This window comes from Verticillium alfalfae, genomic scaffold (genome assembly GCF_000150825.1).
Source record: "Verticillium alfalfae VaMs.102 supercont1.1 genomic scaffold, whole genome shotgun sequence".
Lineage (NCBI taxonomy): Eukaryota > Fungi > Ascomycota > Sordariomycetes > Glomerellales > Plectosphaerellaceae > Verticillium > Verticillium alfalfae.
Window position 1 is genome coordinate 2,986,069 of NW_003315038.1, and position 12,943 is coordinate 2,999,011.

The 12,943-nt window shown below is 54.1% G+C and overlaps 6 protein-coding genes across 6 annotated transcripts in view; 4 read left to right on the forward strand and 2 right to left on the reverse strand.

Moving 5' to 3' along the window:
• Window positions 1-440: 440 nt before the first annotated feature.
• Window positions 441-1,361, reverse strand: VDBG_00913 (predicted protein; the record flags this gene model as incomplete). Its single annotated transcript, XM_003009184.1, has 6 exons — window positions 441-530; window positions 593-655; window positions 728-760; window positions 819-865; window positions 1,175-1,206; window positions 1,276-1,361. The coding sequence occupies 6 exons, from the start codon at window positions 1,359-1,361 to the stop codon at window positions 441-443; spliced, it is 351 nt and encodes a 116-aa protein (XP_003009230.1).
• Window positions 1,362-2,056: 695 nt separating this feature from the next.
• On the reverse strand, window positions 2,057-3,364 carry VDBG_00914 (survival factor 1; the record flags this gene model as incomplete). The annotated part of the gene is made up of 4 exons (XM_003009185.1): window positions 2,057-2,075; window positions 2,116-2,219; window positions 2,284-3,085; window positions 3,138-3,364. 4 exons carry the CDS (start codon window positions 3,362-3,364, stop codon window positions 2,057-2,059), a joined length of 1,152 nt encoding a protein of 383 aa, XP_003009231.1.
• A 580-nt stretch (window positions 3,365-3,944) lies between these two features.
• VDBG_00915 (mitochondrial 54S ribosomal protein YmL19) lies at window positions 3,945-4,488 on the forward strand (the record flags this gene model as incomplete). The annotated part of the gene is made up of 2 exons (XM_003009186.1): window positions 3,945-4,067; window positions 4,153-4,488. The coding sequence occupies 2 exons, from the start codon at window positions 3,945-3,947 to the stop codon at window positions 4,486-4,488; spliced, it is 459 nt and encodes a 152-aa protein (XP_003009232.1).
• A 1,996-nt stretch (window positions 4,489-6,484) lies between these two features.
• VDBG_00916 (nitrogen permease reactivator protein) lies at window positions 6,485-9,570 on the forward strand (the record flags this gene model as incomplete). Its single annotated transcript, XM_003009187.1, has 4 exons — window positions 6,485-6,539; window positions 6,689-6,972; window positions 7,255-8,560; window positions 8,614-9,570. 4 exons carry the CDS (start codon window positions 6,485-6,487, stop codon window positions 9,294-9,296), a joined length of 2,328 nt encoding a protein of 775 aa, XP_003009233.1.
• Window positions 9,571-9,877: 307 nt separating this feature from the next.
• On the forward strand, window positions 9,878-10,506 carry VDBG_00917 (conserved hypothetical protein; the record flags this gene model as incomplete). The annotated part of the gene is made up of 4 exons (XM_003009188.1): window positions 9,878-9,880; window positions 10,036-10,236; window positions 10,336-10,394; window positions 10,476-10,506. 4 exons carry the CDS (start codon window positions 9,878-9,880, stop codon window positions 10,504-10,506), a joined length of 294 nt encoding a protein of 97 aa, XP_003009234.1.
• Window positions 10,507-12,194: 1,688 nt separating this feature from the next.
• The window catches only part of VDBG_00918 (endoglucanase II), a gene marked incomplete at both ends in the record, with an annotated part of 1,291 nt that continues 542 nt past the window's right edge, over window positions 12,195-12,943 (forward strand). The window contains 2 exons of the mRNA XM_003009189.1: window positions 12,195-12,387; window positions 12,446-12,840. Coding sequence (XP_003009235.1) covers window positions 12,195-12,387; window positions 12,446-12,840 — 588 coding nt within the window. The remainder of the gene's footprint in view (window positions 12,388-12,445; window positions 12,841-12,943) is intronic.

A 12,943-nucleotide genomic window follows, 5' to 3' on the forward strand; every position in this document is an offset into this window, starting at 1 on the left:
CATGGAATTACTGATAGAACCACCACTCCGATGTCGTATACGGGGAGAAGGTCTGTCGTGATGAGACTAGTGCCCTTTGGCCTCGTGCTCTTACTCTTGTCTACTCTTTCTTCAGGTGGAGCTGTTTCTTCACTTCTCATCGATACCCCTCGTTTATAGCGTACGTTAGCAAGCTGTTACGGCAGTTTTGGATATTTTTGATAATATTTTTTCCTCAGTTGGAGGGTCCTTCGCAGCCTAAACAGCAAATACACGAACAGGACAACTTGTTCAAGCAAAAGGTGCGAAACAAGATACGCCGTGACATTCGGACCATTCCAGCCCAACAAGATGACCAGATCCCTGGTCCAGGCTGTGAAAGTGATGAAAAGCTTCCATGCCACGGCTCACTCTTGATTGGGGCCGAACTCATTTCGTGATCATGTATCAAGGACAGCCTTTTATCTTTTCTTCGTTAGGCTGAACTCTGTGTCCGTGCCCGGATCAAATCCATAGAGGGGCTGTCCGAAGCGTCGGACGGTAAACAGAACCTAACCATGGGGTTGAGTTAAGCAGTCATCTGGAAGATGCACCGAGGCTGGTATCAACCTACATCCTGGACCGTGATAGTCTTGGCCTTTCTATACTCAACGTATTTGATACAATCATTGATGATCTAACACAATGTTACTGACACAGCGGTCACTAAGGGTAGGGTCATCGCGATGCCTCCCATAGAGGAACATACCATTTTCAGCCTAGCTATTAAGACCTCACGAATCTGAACAAAATCAACTACTTCTACGGAAAAAGATAGCCTCAATGCAGGTGGCGCTCACGTCGTTGTATATAGTTCCAGAGATGAATTTGACTCCTCCCCGGCGAGCTAGACGTCTGGGCCGTGGCGATTAGTGAGGAAAATAGATATTGGACGGAAATGAGGAGGCCCTCGCCGCTCTCCTCTGTGCCTTGCAAACGGGTCACCGCATGTCATGAAAAGAACAGAAGTCTATCGACATTGTGGGCAAGGCGTCTGTGAGAGTCTGAAAGGCAACACCGTCCAGCAACGTGCCTACTACCCAGCGCGAGAGCGAAGTAGGAGACTTACCGAATGTCCGGCTTGGCTGGAATACATAAACTGACTCAGCTCTCTGCAGTGCCTAGTGTGATTCGTGTTTGGAACTTATGTACGTACTGATGCCGGGGATGGCGTCCTTCTTCATCTTCCTATAGCCACTATCAGAAACGGCACCCATACAGATATGCGAGCGACACTCCAGGTATAGAAAAACTTACCGCATGCGTTGAGGGCCGCCGAAGTAAGACTTACCCCTTCCTACCCCCGCTGGTCCACCTTTCTGAGTAACACTAGGAGATGGCATGGCGTTGCCTGGAGCCACCAATGAGGGTGTGTTTTTACCGACGTGGGTTGTATTTGAGTGGTGTATGAGTGGTTGGGGAAGATCTCTTGAGGGCGACACTGGTGGTGAACGTCGCAAAGATGGTGTAAGGACTTGACGTTGGCGACGGAGGGAGCAGTCGAGACCGTGCTAGCCGTTTGTTCAAGGCAAAGGCGCGTAGTGTACGTGTGTGCAGGGAGTACTACCAACCTAATGTGATGGTAGAGACGGAGGCAACCGCGACGAAAGTGGATAGGTGAAGTAATTCCTACCGTTTCTGCCTACGCGTCTCATTGTGGTTCTTTGCAGGGAACTTGTCAGGTTCCTGGGCACAAGGTCTGAGCTGCAACCTGCAGGCTCTAGGCATGGCGGGCAAATGATGCAGATACCACTGTTCTTGACAAAGTTCTTCCCGCCTTTCGTCAGGGCAGTGAACTTGTGTTTCAGTAGTCGCCATGTCGCACATTGTGCCATGTAGCGTGAATTACGGCCTTCACGCAGCTTTGTTAAGCTGCCAAGCACGAAAACAAGACGAAAACCAACGCTCGAAACATGGTAAACGGAAGTGTATTAGTTGAAATGTGGTACTGATAGGCTCGGCAAGGACCCTGCCAGCGCCAAGACCAATCGAATTTAAATGTTCTGAAGCGACTGAACGGTCCGTCTCTATTAACGCCTTAACCAATGGCATGCATACTAATCCAACTCAATCGAGCACGTAAAAATTATGACTTACGCCTCAGAGATGAACGTGGCCTCGCTGAACAACTGGCCCTCCTCTGAGATCTCCTCGTCGCCAATCTTCAGCTTGAGTGTGAGCTTCTTCTCCTGGGGAGAATACTGTCGTACTTGTTAGCTAGACGCTTGCATTCGACATGCAAGTACGACTCGCGATACTGCTTACCTGGTAAATATATGGCTTGGTTCCCGCAGCACCTGCGACGATCCTCTTGACAAACGCAGGCACCTCGGCCATGACGTCAACCCTGTCGAGACGCTTACCCAGATCACCCTCGATAACAGCCTCCACTGCCTTGCCGTCCTTCGTCTTACCAGACCAGGTGAACTTGATCGCCTCAGGCTCGGGCCACTCGCTCTCCGAGTCAGTCTTAGTCCTGGTGTGCGCGACGGTGCTGTCGACACCGCCAATAATGATCTCACCGTCCTTGGCAATACCGCCAATAGTGACTGTGGTGGTGCCATACGAAGGTGGGGTGACGAACTGCATGAGGACAGCCGAGTAGGTGGGGGTCTGGAAGTCGGCAAAAGTCCAACGCGCTGCGGCATGGTGCGGCTTCATGCCCTGAAGTGCGAACGAGTAGAAGGCCTTGCCGGTGAAGTCGATGGGGCCATCGGGGGTGGTGATGGTGCCCTCAGCGGCGCACCTCGGCCAGAAGGCGTGGCGCATGGAGCCCCAAGGATTTCCGAGGTCAGTGCCGTACAAGGTGTTGCCAGTCTTACCGGCAACGAAACCAGGCGCCTTGCGAGTGATCTTAAGGTTGACGATGGATCGCTGATCGTTCAAGCTCTTGATCGTATAGTTTGTGCCATCCTCCGAGAGATCGAGTGCGCAGTCGTCGGCGTAGAAGCTGGCCTTGTCCTCGCTGAAACCGTGGTTGCTCAGCTGCGTAGAGCACCAAAGGTGGGGCTTGGAGCCATCGAGGTAGAAGATCTTCGAGTTGAACTGGACAGTGGTGTGGATGCCACTGCGAAAGTCAGCACAAGGTTCATTCTGAGATGATTCAGTCATGGACGCACGCGACATTGCTGTAGATGACTTGGGCGAGAGCGAGGTGCTTTCCATCGTCCGACATCAAGTAGAAGCTCTGAGTCTCGACGGACGTAGAGTCCATAGCCTTCCACTTCAGGTCGTCCCGGGTGAGCTCGGTATGGCTGGTCTCCTTTGCCTCCTCAGCGACGGTCCTGATGGCTGCAGGGCCATAGATAGGCTCCTGAGTGCCCGCGACATCGGCGAGCCTGGTCATGTGGTCAGCCTAGGGTGAATCTCGAAGCAAAGGGCTGCTAGAAGTGTACTTTTGCTTGGCCCAGTTAAACATAATGACGGGTGGGTGTAAGGGTGGCCTGGGGGGATAGATGGAGATGCGGAGCAAGAAGAAATTATTATCCTGTGAACAAGCTTTGAAGTACTGGGTTGCAGTGGATAGCCGTGTTACTCTAGAAATAGAGGCTGAAGGGAAGATTTGTTGGACGGAACACCGGGTGACCGCTCCTTGACGTTTGTGGAGGGGTCGTTCAGTGATGGGGAGATATGGGCGATAATGCACAAGGTGTGGCGCACGAAACCAGAAGTCCCGTCATAGTGGAGCCCATCGTCGATTCGGCAGCAGTCACTGGCCGAATTCGTACGCGACAATGCCTAGCACCCGAGCTTGACCCGGACCCGCCAAGGTGCTGTGCTTCAGGGGAATGTGTGGCTAGTGCCACCTGGGGGGGTGCGCGTGGTCGCGAGGTGCCAAAATTTCCAAGCACATCAATCACCTATTACCGACCTCTCAATCGTCACCCACGTCATCAACAACCAGCGATTGGAATCCCGCTACCACGATGTCAAAAGTTGCGAGAGATCAGCTCGTGAAGCTGATTGTTGGTGCCGGCCAGGCCAGCCCCAGCCCCCCCGTTGGTCCGGCGCTGGGTAGCAAGGGTGTTAAATCGATGGATTTCTGTAAGGTGAGCTACTACTGAACGCTCGTTGAGCTTGGATCGAACACCGTCAACAACAGCTCCAGCCTCGCTGACTGCGTTTATCTCGTAGGAGTTCAATGCGCGTACACAACACATCAACACCGGAACGCCGCTGCCCTGCAGGGTTATTGTTCGCGGAGACCGATCGTTCCACTTTGACATTCGCACACCACAGACCTCGTGGCTTCTTCTGAACGCTGCCGAAGTCGAGGTCGGGCAGAAGGGTCGGAGGAAAGGCGCCAGCACCCCCGGCCACCAGACGGTCGGCACCGTCAGCCTGAAGCACATTTACGAGATCGCAAAGATCAAGCAAACCGAACCGCGTCTATCGGGTCTCAGCACGAGGGGTCTTTGCCGAGCCATCATCTATCAGGCAAGGTCGATTGGCGTCAATGTTGTACCATGAGGGGGATGGATTTCTTGCAACTACAGCAACATGAGCCGGCGCAAAGCAGAGAAGGAGGAGAGCCATTAGGAAGATGCTCGTCTGTATATCATCGGGCTGGCACGAGATGATGTGCCGCTGTATAACATTGAAAGGCGCAGCGTGTTTGTTGCAGGGTTTTGGGGGCGATATAGATGAACAATTTGGAACTTGAAATCAACGATCTCCAGCAAAAGGGATTACGTCGCAATTGTCGTAACTGATGCTACCTGGAACGCACCACCAAAGTCCAGACCTTCGCTCGCAACCGGGACCGAAGGCGCGGTTCGGGACATGTTCGGTACACGTTCACCTGGCCGCGTATCATCCTTGCAGAGCCACGACGCCTGCAAATAGTGTTCCATGACAACTTATTCTCACTCATTACATGATAGACACCGGTTGTATGATCATGTAATGCCAAGCCAATTTGTTGGCAAGCTGGGTGATTTGTGCAACACATCGTATGTCTGTCAGTTATCCTGAAACCTGGCCAGAGTTCCTTGCCGTATCTAGGACCAGGCATCCTTATTGTGATTCGGGGTTGGCAATGACCAACTCGCCGCATGCGGATATTGGCCATCATCAAGCAAACGAGGGAGACCAATGGATTGGGATGTAGTGGAATGGCGGGGGCCGAGCGGCGTCATGCAGAAGAACATTCCAAGGTGGACCCTGGCTGACACCAGCAGCACCTCAGTTGGACACATGGAAATGCCGTTCGCGCCAACGTTGGCGTTTTCGTCAGGCACCGAAAGTGGCTGCTGAGCTGCACACAGCAGTAGGAGACTCTGCCCCAAGCGTTCACGCCAAGGGTTGTAATCGTGAGGAGACCTATGAATGTTAAGTGCCGCGGCCCAACACCACTAGGTTCCTAGGATTTTTCAATGGTGCAATAGAAGTGGCAGGCAACGATGCCTCTGGCTCACATGTAAGTCAGCTTGCCTCGCTTGCAGACGGTGTTAGGACATGACTAGCTTGGCTCATCCAGTCCAGGTCGGTGCACTGCAACAGCTGAAGAGGAAGGGAAGAAAAATTGTTTACTTGTCGAGATTTTCTTCCGTCTCGCAAGGTCATTCGCCTCTTCTTTTTTTCTCAGAAAAAAAATCGCCCCTCAGGAGGCGTTTGCCTCCAGCAAGCTCTGTACGTACAACAAGAGTCATCGGCGTTCTGGATATGCAATCGGATGGACCTTTGGAAGTGGTCGAGACTCGAAAAACTGGAGATTGCCAGGCTATTTGGGCGTTCCGCCGACGCGTTTGCTAATACCCTCCTCTGCTTGGCTGGACAGATGTAAGGGCGGAGGGTCACCGCTGTCGTCAGCCGCCGCTTCGTAATTTTCTGGTGGCAGTCAGTCCGTAAGGTGCATCGACGTGAATGAGGACCGGGCGTGTGGGATGCCAATTTTGTTGCTGATGGAGACGAGGCGTGATGTGATTGCGTCGGTTGCGATGGGTGTCTGACAGAGGATCCAGGTCCTGGATCTGCCTTAGGCGGCATGGGCTGCCGGGCGCTCGGAAGCGGCGCCGGGGGCGGTAACAGCTGGGGGTGACAGAGGATCCTGTAAATCTGCCAAGTGCTGAGCCCTGTCTGGCATCCCTGGGGGGGAATAGAGATCAAGCCCCGTGGTGCAAGTGGAAGGTTGCTGCTGGGCTCGCTGCAACAACCCGACGACCAGGGCCGATCCAGGCAAAGGCAAGGCAAGGCAAGGCAAGGCAAGGCAAGGGCGCCCCACCATCCGCAATTGGTGTCGCGGCACTGCACCTTCGAGGCTAGTGCTAATCTGGTAGGTTAGTGGATATCCCATCTTTTTATCAGCCAGAGGCCCGGTCCTCATGCCGACCTACCTAGACCTCTCTGATTTCGTCTCTTTCCCCGCCACCCTCGCTCGAAACTCATTCATGTGCATATGCTGTCGTCCGTGATATCGACTTAGCTCTGAGCAGCTTTATACCGACAGAATCACCAATTCGCCAGCATGGCTGCCTCCGAAGCCGATGTGAGGCCTCAGGGACCCGAGTCACAGTCACAAGGTACGCTTCCGCAACTTCCGGATCGCTGCACGCCTGGAGCAAACCCCGCCCTCGGGCCGCACCTATTTCGACTCAGGAAGCCATGACATGTGCCCCCCTCACACTCATGATCGTACTGACCTCTTTTGTGCCTCGCGCACGACATGCAGATCCCAACAACATCATTGTCACACAGCCAGACGAGAAGAAGGACATCGACAGCACCCCCGACAAGGCGAACCCAGGCGTACACTTCGCCCCCACCGTTGAGGAGATCGCTCCCGCGGCCCCGACGTCAACGATCTCGAACCCCGCCCACGAAAACACTGATGCCATTTCAGAGGTCATGTCGGATCAGCTCAAGGAGCTGACCACATCGCTGCAAGCCACGAATCTTCAGGGCCGGCGCCTCAGCCGCTTCGCCTTTGACCCCTACTCGTTGCCCGCCTCGAGGGTACGTAGCTCGCCTTTCTTTCCCACCTAGTTGAGCATTCTAGGCTGTTTCAGACAAGCCGTGCCACTCCATCGCAGTATCCATGATGCGACATGACAGGAACACCATATCACCTGCGCTTCATCTGCGCTCACTTCTCGGCCATATGAACATGAATACTTCGTGGTTGCAGAGCTGCCTGTGATTGTTCTCGGCCCATGAAATTTCCAGTACATGTCATCTACGAGGTGTCTACGTTGGCTTAGTTTTTCACACCTCATTGCTAACCCCAACACCTTGCAGGTCCCGTCTCATGAAGACGAGTCCGCTGGCTCGACGCGCTTGCCAACCCCGAGCCGAGGATCGCCCCATTTGGGTCCAGCAGTGCAGCAAATGCAGTCTCCGCCTTTGACGCCTTCGGGTACCGATGCTATTTCCAAGGGTAAAAGCACCACTGGCAATGACACGGCTGCTATAACGCCGCAGGCATCTACCTCACACGACGGCGCATCCCCTCATTCCGCTCGAAGGGGAACAGCTCCCCGTTCAACTTCCAGCGACCAGATTCCACAAGGCGGAGACCATAGCGATGATACACATCAAAGGTCTCATCGTCGCGGTCTGTTCGACATCGGACCTGGAGGCTCGACGCCCGTCTCGCGCGAATCTAGTCCTTCTCGCGCTTCACAGTTCTACTCGAAACCCTTGACGCCTCAAGGAGACGCGAATGATCCATATGCCGCCAACAAGCGTCAGCCGCTGAACAAATTTACCGATCGAAACAACGTCGAGTCGAGGTTCCAGTTCAGTAAAAGGAAGCCAGGGCAACACTCTCCCTCGAGCTCAACCACTAGTCTCGTAAACAACGACAAACGTCACTCGACACTCTTTGGTGGCCGCCGGCACCATCGAGAAGAGATACAGGACAGTGATTCGGCCAGCATGCATGCCAAGCAGGGTTCTTTCGCAGATCTGAAGAGATTTTTCAAAAAGGGCAACCACCACAAGGCAAAGAGAGACCCTTCGCAGACAAGCCAGAGCTCAGGTACTCGGACGCCCCCAGCCTCGCGGTCCGGACCACAACGACAGCCGTTTGGCGATGACCATGGCTTGATATCAAAGTATGGCAAGCTGGGCAAGGTTCTCGGTTCCGGAGCTGGCGGCAAAGTCAGGCTTATGAAGCGCCACGACGATGGAGTTGTGTTCGCGGTGAAGGAGTTCCGGGAACGTTATGGGTACGAAACCCAGAAAGAATATGTGAAGCGATTGACGGCAGAGTTCTGTGTCGGGTCGACCCTCCACCACGGCAACATCATTGAGACGCTCGACATCTTGCAAGAGAAGGAGCGCTGGTACCAAGTGATGGAGTATGCCCCTTACGACCTCTTCGCCATTGTCATGACGGGCAAGATGAGCCGCGCCGAAATCACCTGCTGCTTCTTGCAAATTCTGAATGGCGTCACGTACCTCCACAGCTCGGGTCTGGCGCATCGCGACCTCAAATTAGATAACGTTGTCGTTAGCGACAAGGGCATCATGAAGATTATCGATTTTGGCAGCTCTCACGTCTTCAAATATCCATTCGAGAGCAGTATCATCAAAGCTACTGGTAGGACAGCCCTTTATCGCACTTTGGAGGTATGAAACGCTGACGTTTGGCAGGAATCGTTGGATCCGACCCTTACCTGGCACCCGAGGTACTAACTGGAGGCAAGTACGACGCAGAGGCTGTGGACATTTGGTCGCTCGCGATTATTTTCTGCTGCATGTCTCTGCGTCGGTTCCCGTGGAAGGTCCCAAAAATGACAGACAATTCATTTAAGCTCTTTGCTGCTGAGCCCACGCCTGGACACGACCCTAAGAAGCTAGTCCTGCCATCGCGGTCCATGAACGACCTCTCCAACACCCCTGCACGAGACTTCTTCGGCGGCGAGGAAGAGGAGCACGAAAGGAAACACCACCATCATCACCACCATGGCCACTCTCGCCACACATCGCGTACTGAGGGAGATGTCGCTGCGGAAGCCAACAACAATGGTGACGCACCACCATCAGAGAAGCGAGCTGCGTCACCTGAACCTGCCAAGTCGGAGACCGCGCCAAAGCCGGCCACGATCCGAGGCCCGTGGCGCGTGCTGCGTGTCCTTCCCAGGGAGAGCCGGCACGTCATCAGCCGCATGCTCCAGGTTGACCCGAAGGAGCGAGCCAAGATGGAGGAGATATTGAAAGATCCTTGGATTGGTAATAGTGATATTTGCCAGCAGTTTGGACCTGGCGGCGAAGTCAAGCTGGCTGAAGGCCATACACACATTCTAGAGTTCCCTCAGCCGCAACCCGGGAATTAGGGTGGTTCCGACACCCAGGACGAAGGGTATGGGAAGAGAAGTTAATGGGGATATTGGTGGGGGCGTTCGGTTGTATTCGACTCATACCAGGTTTCGGCATTGGATTACATTGTCAGTCAAGCGCAGAAGATACGGGGTATAGAATCAGGAGCAATTTGGTAGAGCGAACGACAGGTTATTTGTGTTTGAGAAGACCTTGGACTGCATGTTGTGATAGATAGGTAGATTTTACGGCTTGAAATGACACGCCGTGAATCTTGATGAGGCTCTGACCGACTGTTGTTTGTTACGGCCAGCTCCACACGTCCGAGAAAGGGGCATGGGCACGGTGCGCGAGTCGCGGTAATGATTTCTAGTCACACTGTGCTACGATGTCGGACCTCGGAAAAAGCGAGGGGCCGCTTGGACCCAAAAAATTGTTGCTGGGCAAATGGGGGATTCTGGAAGCTCTTGGAACAGAATAGCTTCAGACCAAAGAACTGTCCCTGACACAACAACACCTTAAACCACACCATCAACATCCTCTATTGCCGCATCCCACGCCCTCGCTCCCCGTAGACACACGCTCAGATCCCGTTACAATGGTACGTCATCTTCCATCTTGCGTTGGTGCCACTCGAATGCTTTCGACAGTCTTTCGACAACTTCCCTCGCTCTTCGAGTCAATACTTGACAGATCACCATGCGCCATAATACCAACGCCAACCGGATCGCAAGCTAATGTGATCACCTACTCCAGGCCACCTCTATCCGCTCCATCCGCTCTCTCGCTCCCTCTCGACCGCGTCCTGATTCAGCGCGTCAAGGCCGAGACCAAGACCGCAGCGGTATCTTTCTGCCCGAGTCCAGCGTCAAGGAGCTGAACGAGGGCAAGGTTCTCGCCGTCGGCCCCGGTGCCTCGACAAGAATGGCCAGCGTCTGCCCATGGGCGTCAACTCTGGTGATCGTGTCCTGATCCCTCAGGTATGTATCGCCATCTGCGAAGGGACCAACACTAGGCCCCTTGGGTTCGGAGCTGTTGTGACTGACTCGTTTGCAGTTCGGCGGTTCCCCCGTCAAGGTCGGTGATGAGGAGTTCCACCTGTTCCGGGACAGCGAGTGAGTTGATCTGGCCCCTTCCGTTCTCGGGTGCACAGTGGCACGTTGCGTTCTATGATCAGCTTTAGTGGACTGACACAGCTCTAGGATCCTGGCGAAGATCAACGAGTAAACGATACCCCTTCAATACGAAAAGCCCTAGCAAAGACAAATGTAAAACACGGTGTACCAAAAGATGGAAACGATTTTCGGGGGCGGACATTTCGGCTTTGGCATAGAATTCCCGGTGTATTGTAATGTACGGCGCGTGGCGTGCAGCCGCGAAGTAGTCTTCCCGGGTGGGATGGGCGTCAGCCCGACCTCGCCAATCGAAGTTAACTCTGCTCACTTCTTGATTAACACCTACCATCCCCATGAAGCTGATGTGTTTTGTACCGAGGAGTGGGATATTCGTAGGTGATTGTTCCACAGCCGAGCACTCTCTTGAGAGTCAAAGGCGTGCTCACAGACCGGTCACCCTGGCGGCCCTGTCCAGATTGGAGCTCAGGAAAAAAGAAAGGCATCGACGACTGCCAGCGCAGAGACGACATCCATTCAGCCTCACTTGCCACTTGCTTCAAGTACAGCCGACAGAATCAGGGGGGCGCGGTTGCTTGCAGGACACCCGATAGCCACATGCTCGGGGTCACCCAATCAGGTTTTCATGACAGACGTCGTGTCTCCTGGATGATCGTCGGCTGGTAATTGGCCCTCTGTACTTTTCCTTTTGCCAAGCAAGCGGCCATGCTTGTTACTCCCAGCCCTGTCTCGGGGGCGTCAGCGCGTCCGGCGCCAAGGTCGGCTGCCGTGACCACAGGCGATACGTCGCGAGAAAGATGCTGCCCCTTTCTTTGGTGAGTTGAAAGCATCCGTCGGCTCCGTGCCTTAGCTCGACCGGACTAAGCTATCGTGCCGTCTGACATTTACAAGGCTTGCGGGGTAAGACTGAGGCGACGGGCTAGAGACGACGACGATCGTTCAGCAGGTCATCCATCATCATGATAAGGTTGTTATAAGCATCAATTTGCTACCATCTGACCCGCTGATAGTACCCAGCCTCAGATTGACCGCCAGCTAGAGGCCGTTCATCGCCCCGGGAACGAGGCCGCCATCCCTCCACCTCAGTGTTGGATGAGCGCCCTCGAATGACAAAGGAAGTCGACGTTCCCACAAGACGAAATCGCTCGTTTCATCCTGTCTTGCTTGATCGCACGCTAGAGTACGCCATCGGCTACGAAGGACTACGGGAAAGGGCTGGATTTTCGGCCTGCTGAGGCTTGCAGACGACGCCACGACCCTTCTGTCCTTCGGCTAGAGAGCGTGCGCACGAAAATGCGTGTTGCTTATGCTGCAGCCGCGGTGGCGTGAATCAATCAGGAGATGTCCATTTCAGGGGCTGCTTGATGCTATGTGCAACACATCGTGTGGTGATGGGGTTGTGCTCTATCTTGTTCAAATGGCCTGTCAGCAGATCATTCTCATGTTTGAACCCGAGGGCGCGCTGGATATAAAACTTGGTCCATGATCGCCAAAAATGACTCTGATCTGCCTTCTCCTCATTCTCTTTCGACCTCTAGGTCTTTGGTAACTGCCATTACACTCATTCATCTTCGCCGCTATTCTTTCCAAGCCTCGGGCTTTGGGATTCTTTCATTCCTTCACTCCTATTCCTTTGCCCAGCAAGACACTGTTGAACAGTGTACATCAACTTTTGCCGTCCTCTTCCGTTGCTCAGAAAACTCTGCGTACCATCGTATCTTGCACGTGGCAGGCTCACAGCACGCTTTTCCACACCAATCTGATTTATACAAAGACATTACTATGAACTTGAAGGCCGCCGTAGTGCTCGCCCTTGGGGTTTCGGCAGCTCCCTTGGCGACTGCGCATACTCTTCTCTCGAAGATCTACATTGACGAGGTCTCTCAGGGTGATGGGACTTGTCTTCGGATGCCCGAGGACGGTAGCAAGACCACTTCTCCAGTCGACAGCCTCGAGAGTGATGACATGGCTTGCGGTACGATACATCTCCTGCCACATCTCCAACCATGTCTACGCGGTGCTAATTATGCTAGGCGCAAACGGTGATACACCGGCAGCATTTGTCTGTCCCGCTCCTGCTGGCGCGACACTGACCTTTGAATTCCGCACCTGGCCTGACGCAAGTAACCCTGGAGCCATCGATCCGTCCCATGTTGGGCCCTGCTCCATCTACGTCAAGAAGGTGGATGACCCCCTGAACGACCCGGCTTCAGGAGCCGGCTGGGTAAAGCTATGGCATGAGGGCTACAATGAGGATACTGGCAAGTGGTGCGTCGACAATCTCATCGCCAACAACGGCCTTCTCTCCTTCGAGCTCCCCTCTGGCCTCGCCAAGGGCAACTATCTCGTTCGCTCTGAGATTCTTGCCCTGCACCAAGCGTACAGCAAGGGGGATCCTCAATACTATGTCAGCTGCGCCCAAGTCCATGTACAGGAAGGACCTCAAACCTTGGACGTGCCGGGACAAGTACAAAGTCAGCATCCCTGGGCATGTCGATGGGATCGGAAAAGGGCAACACATTCGACGTCTG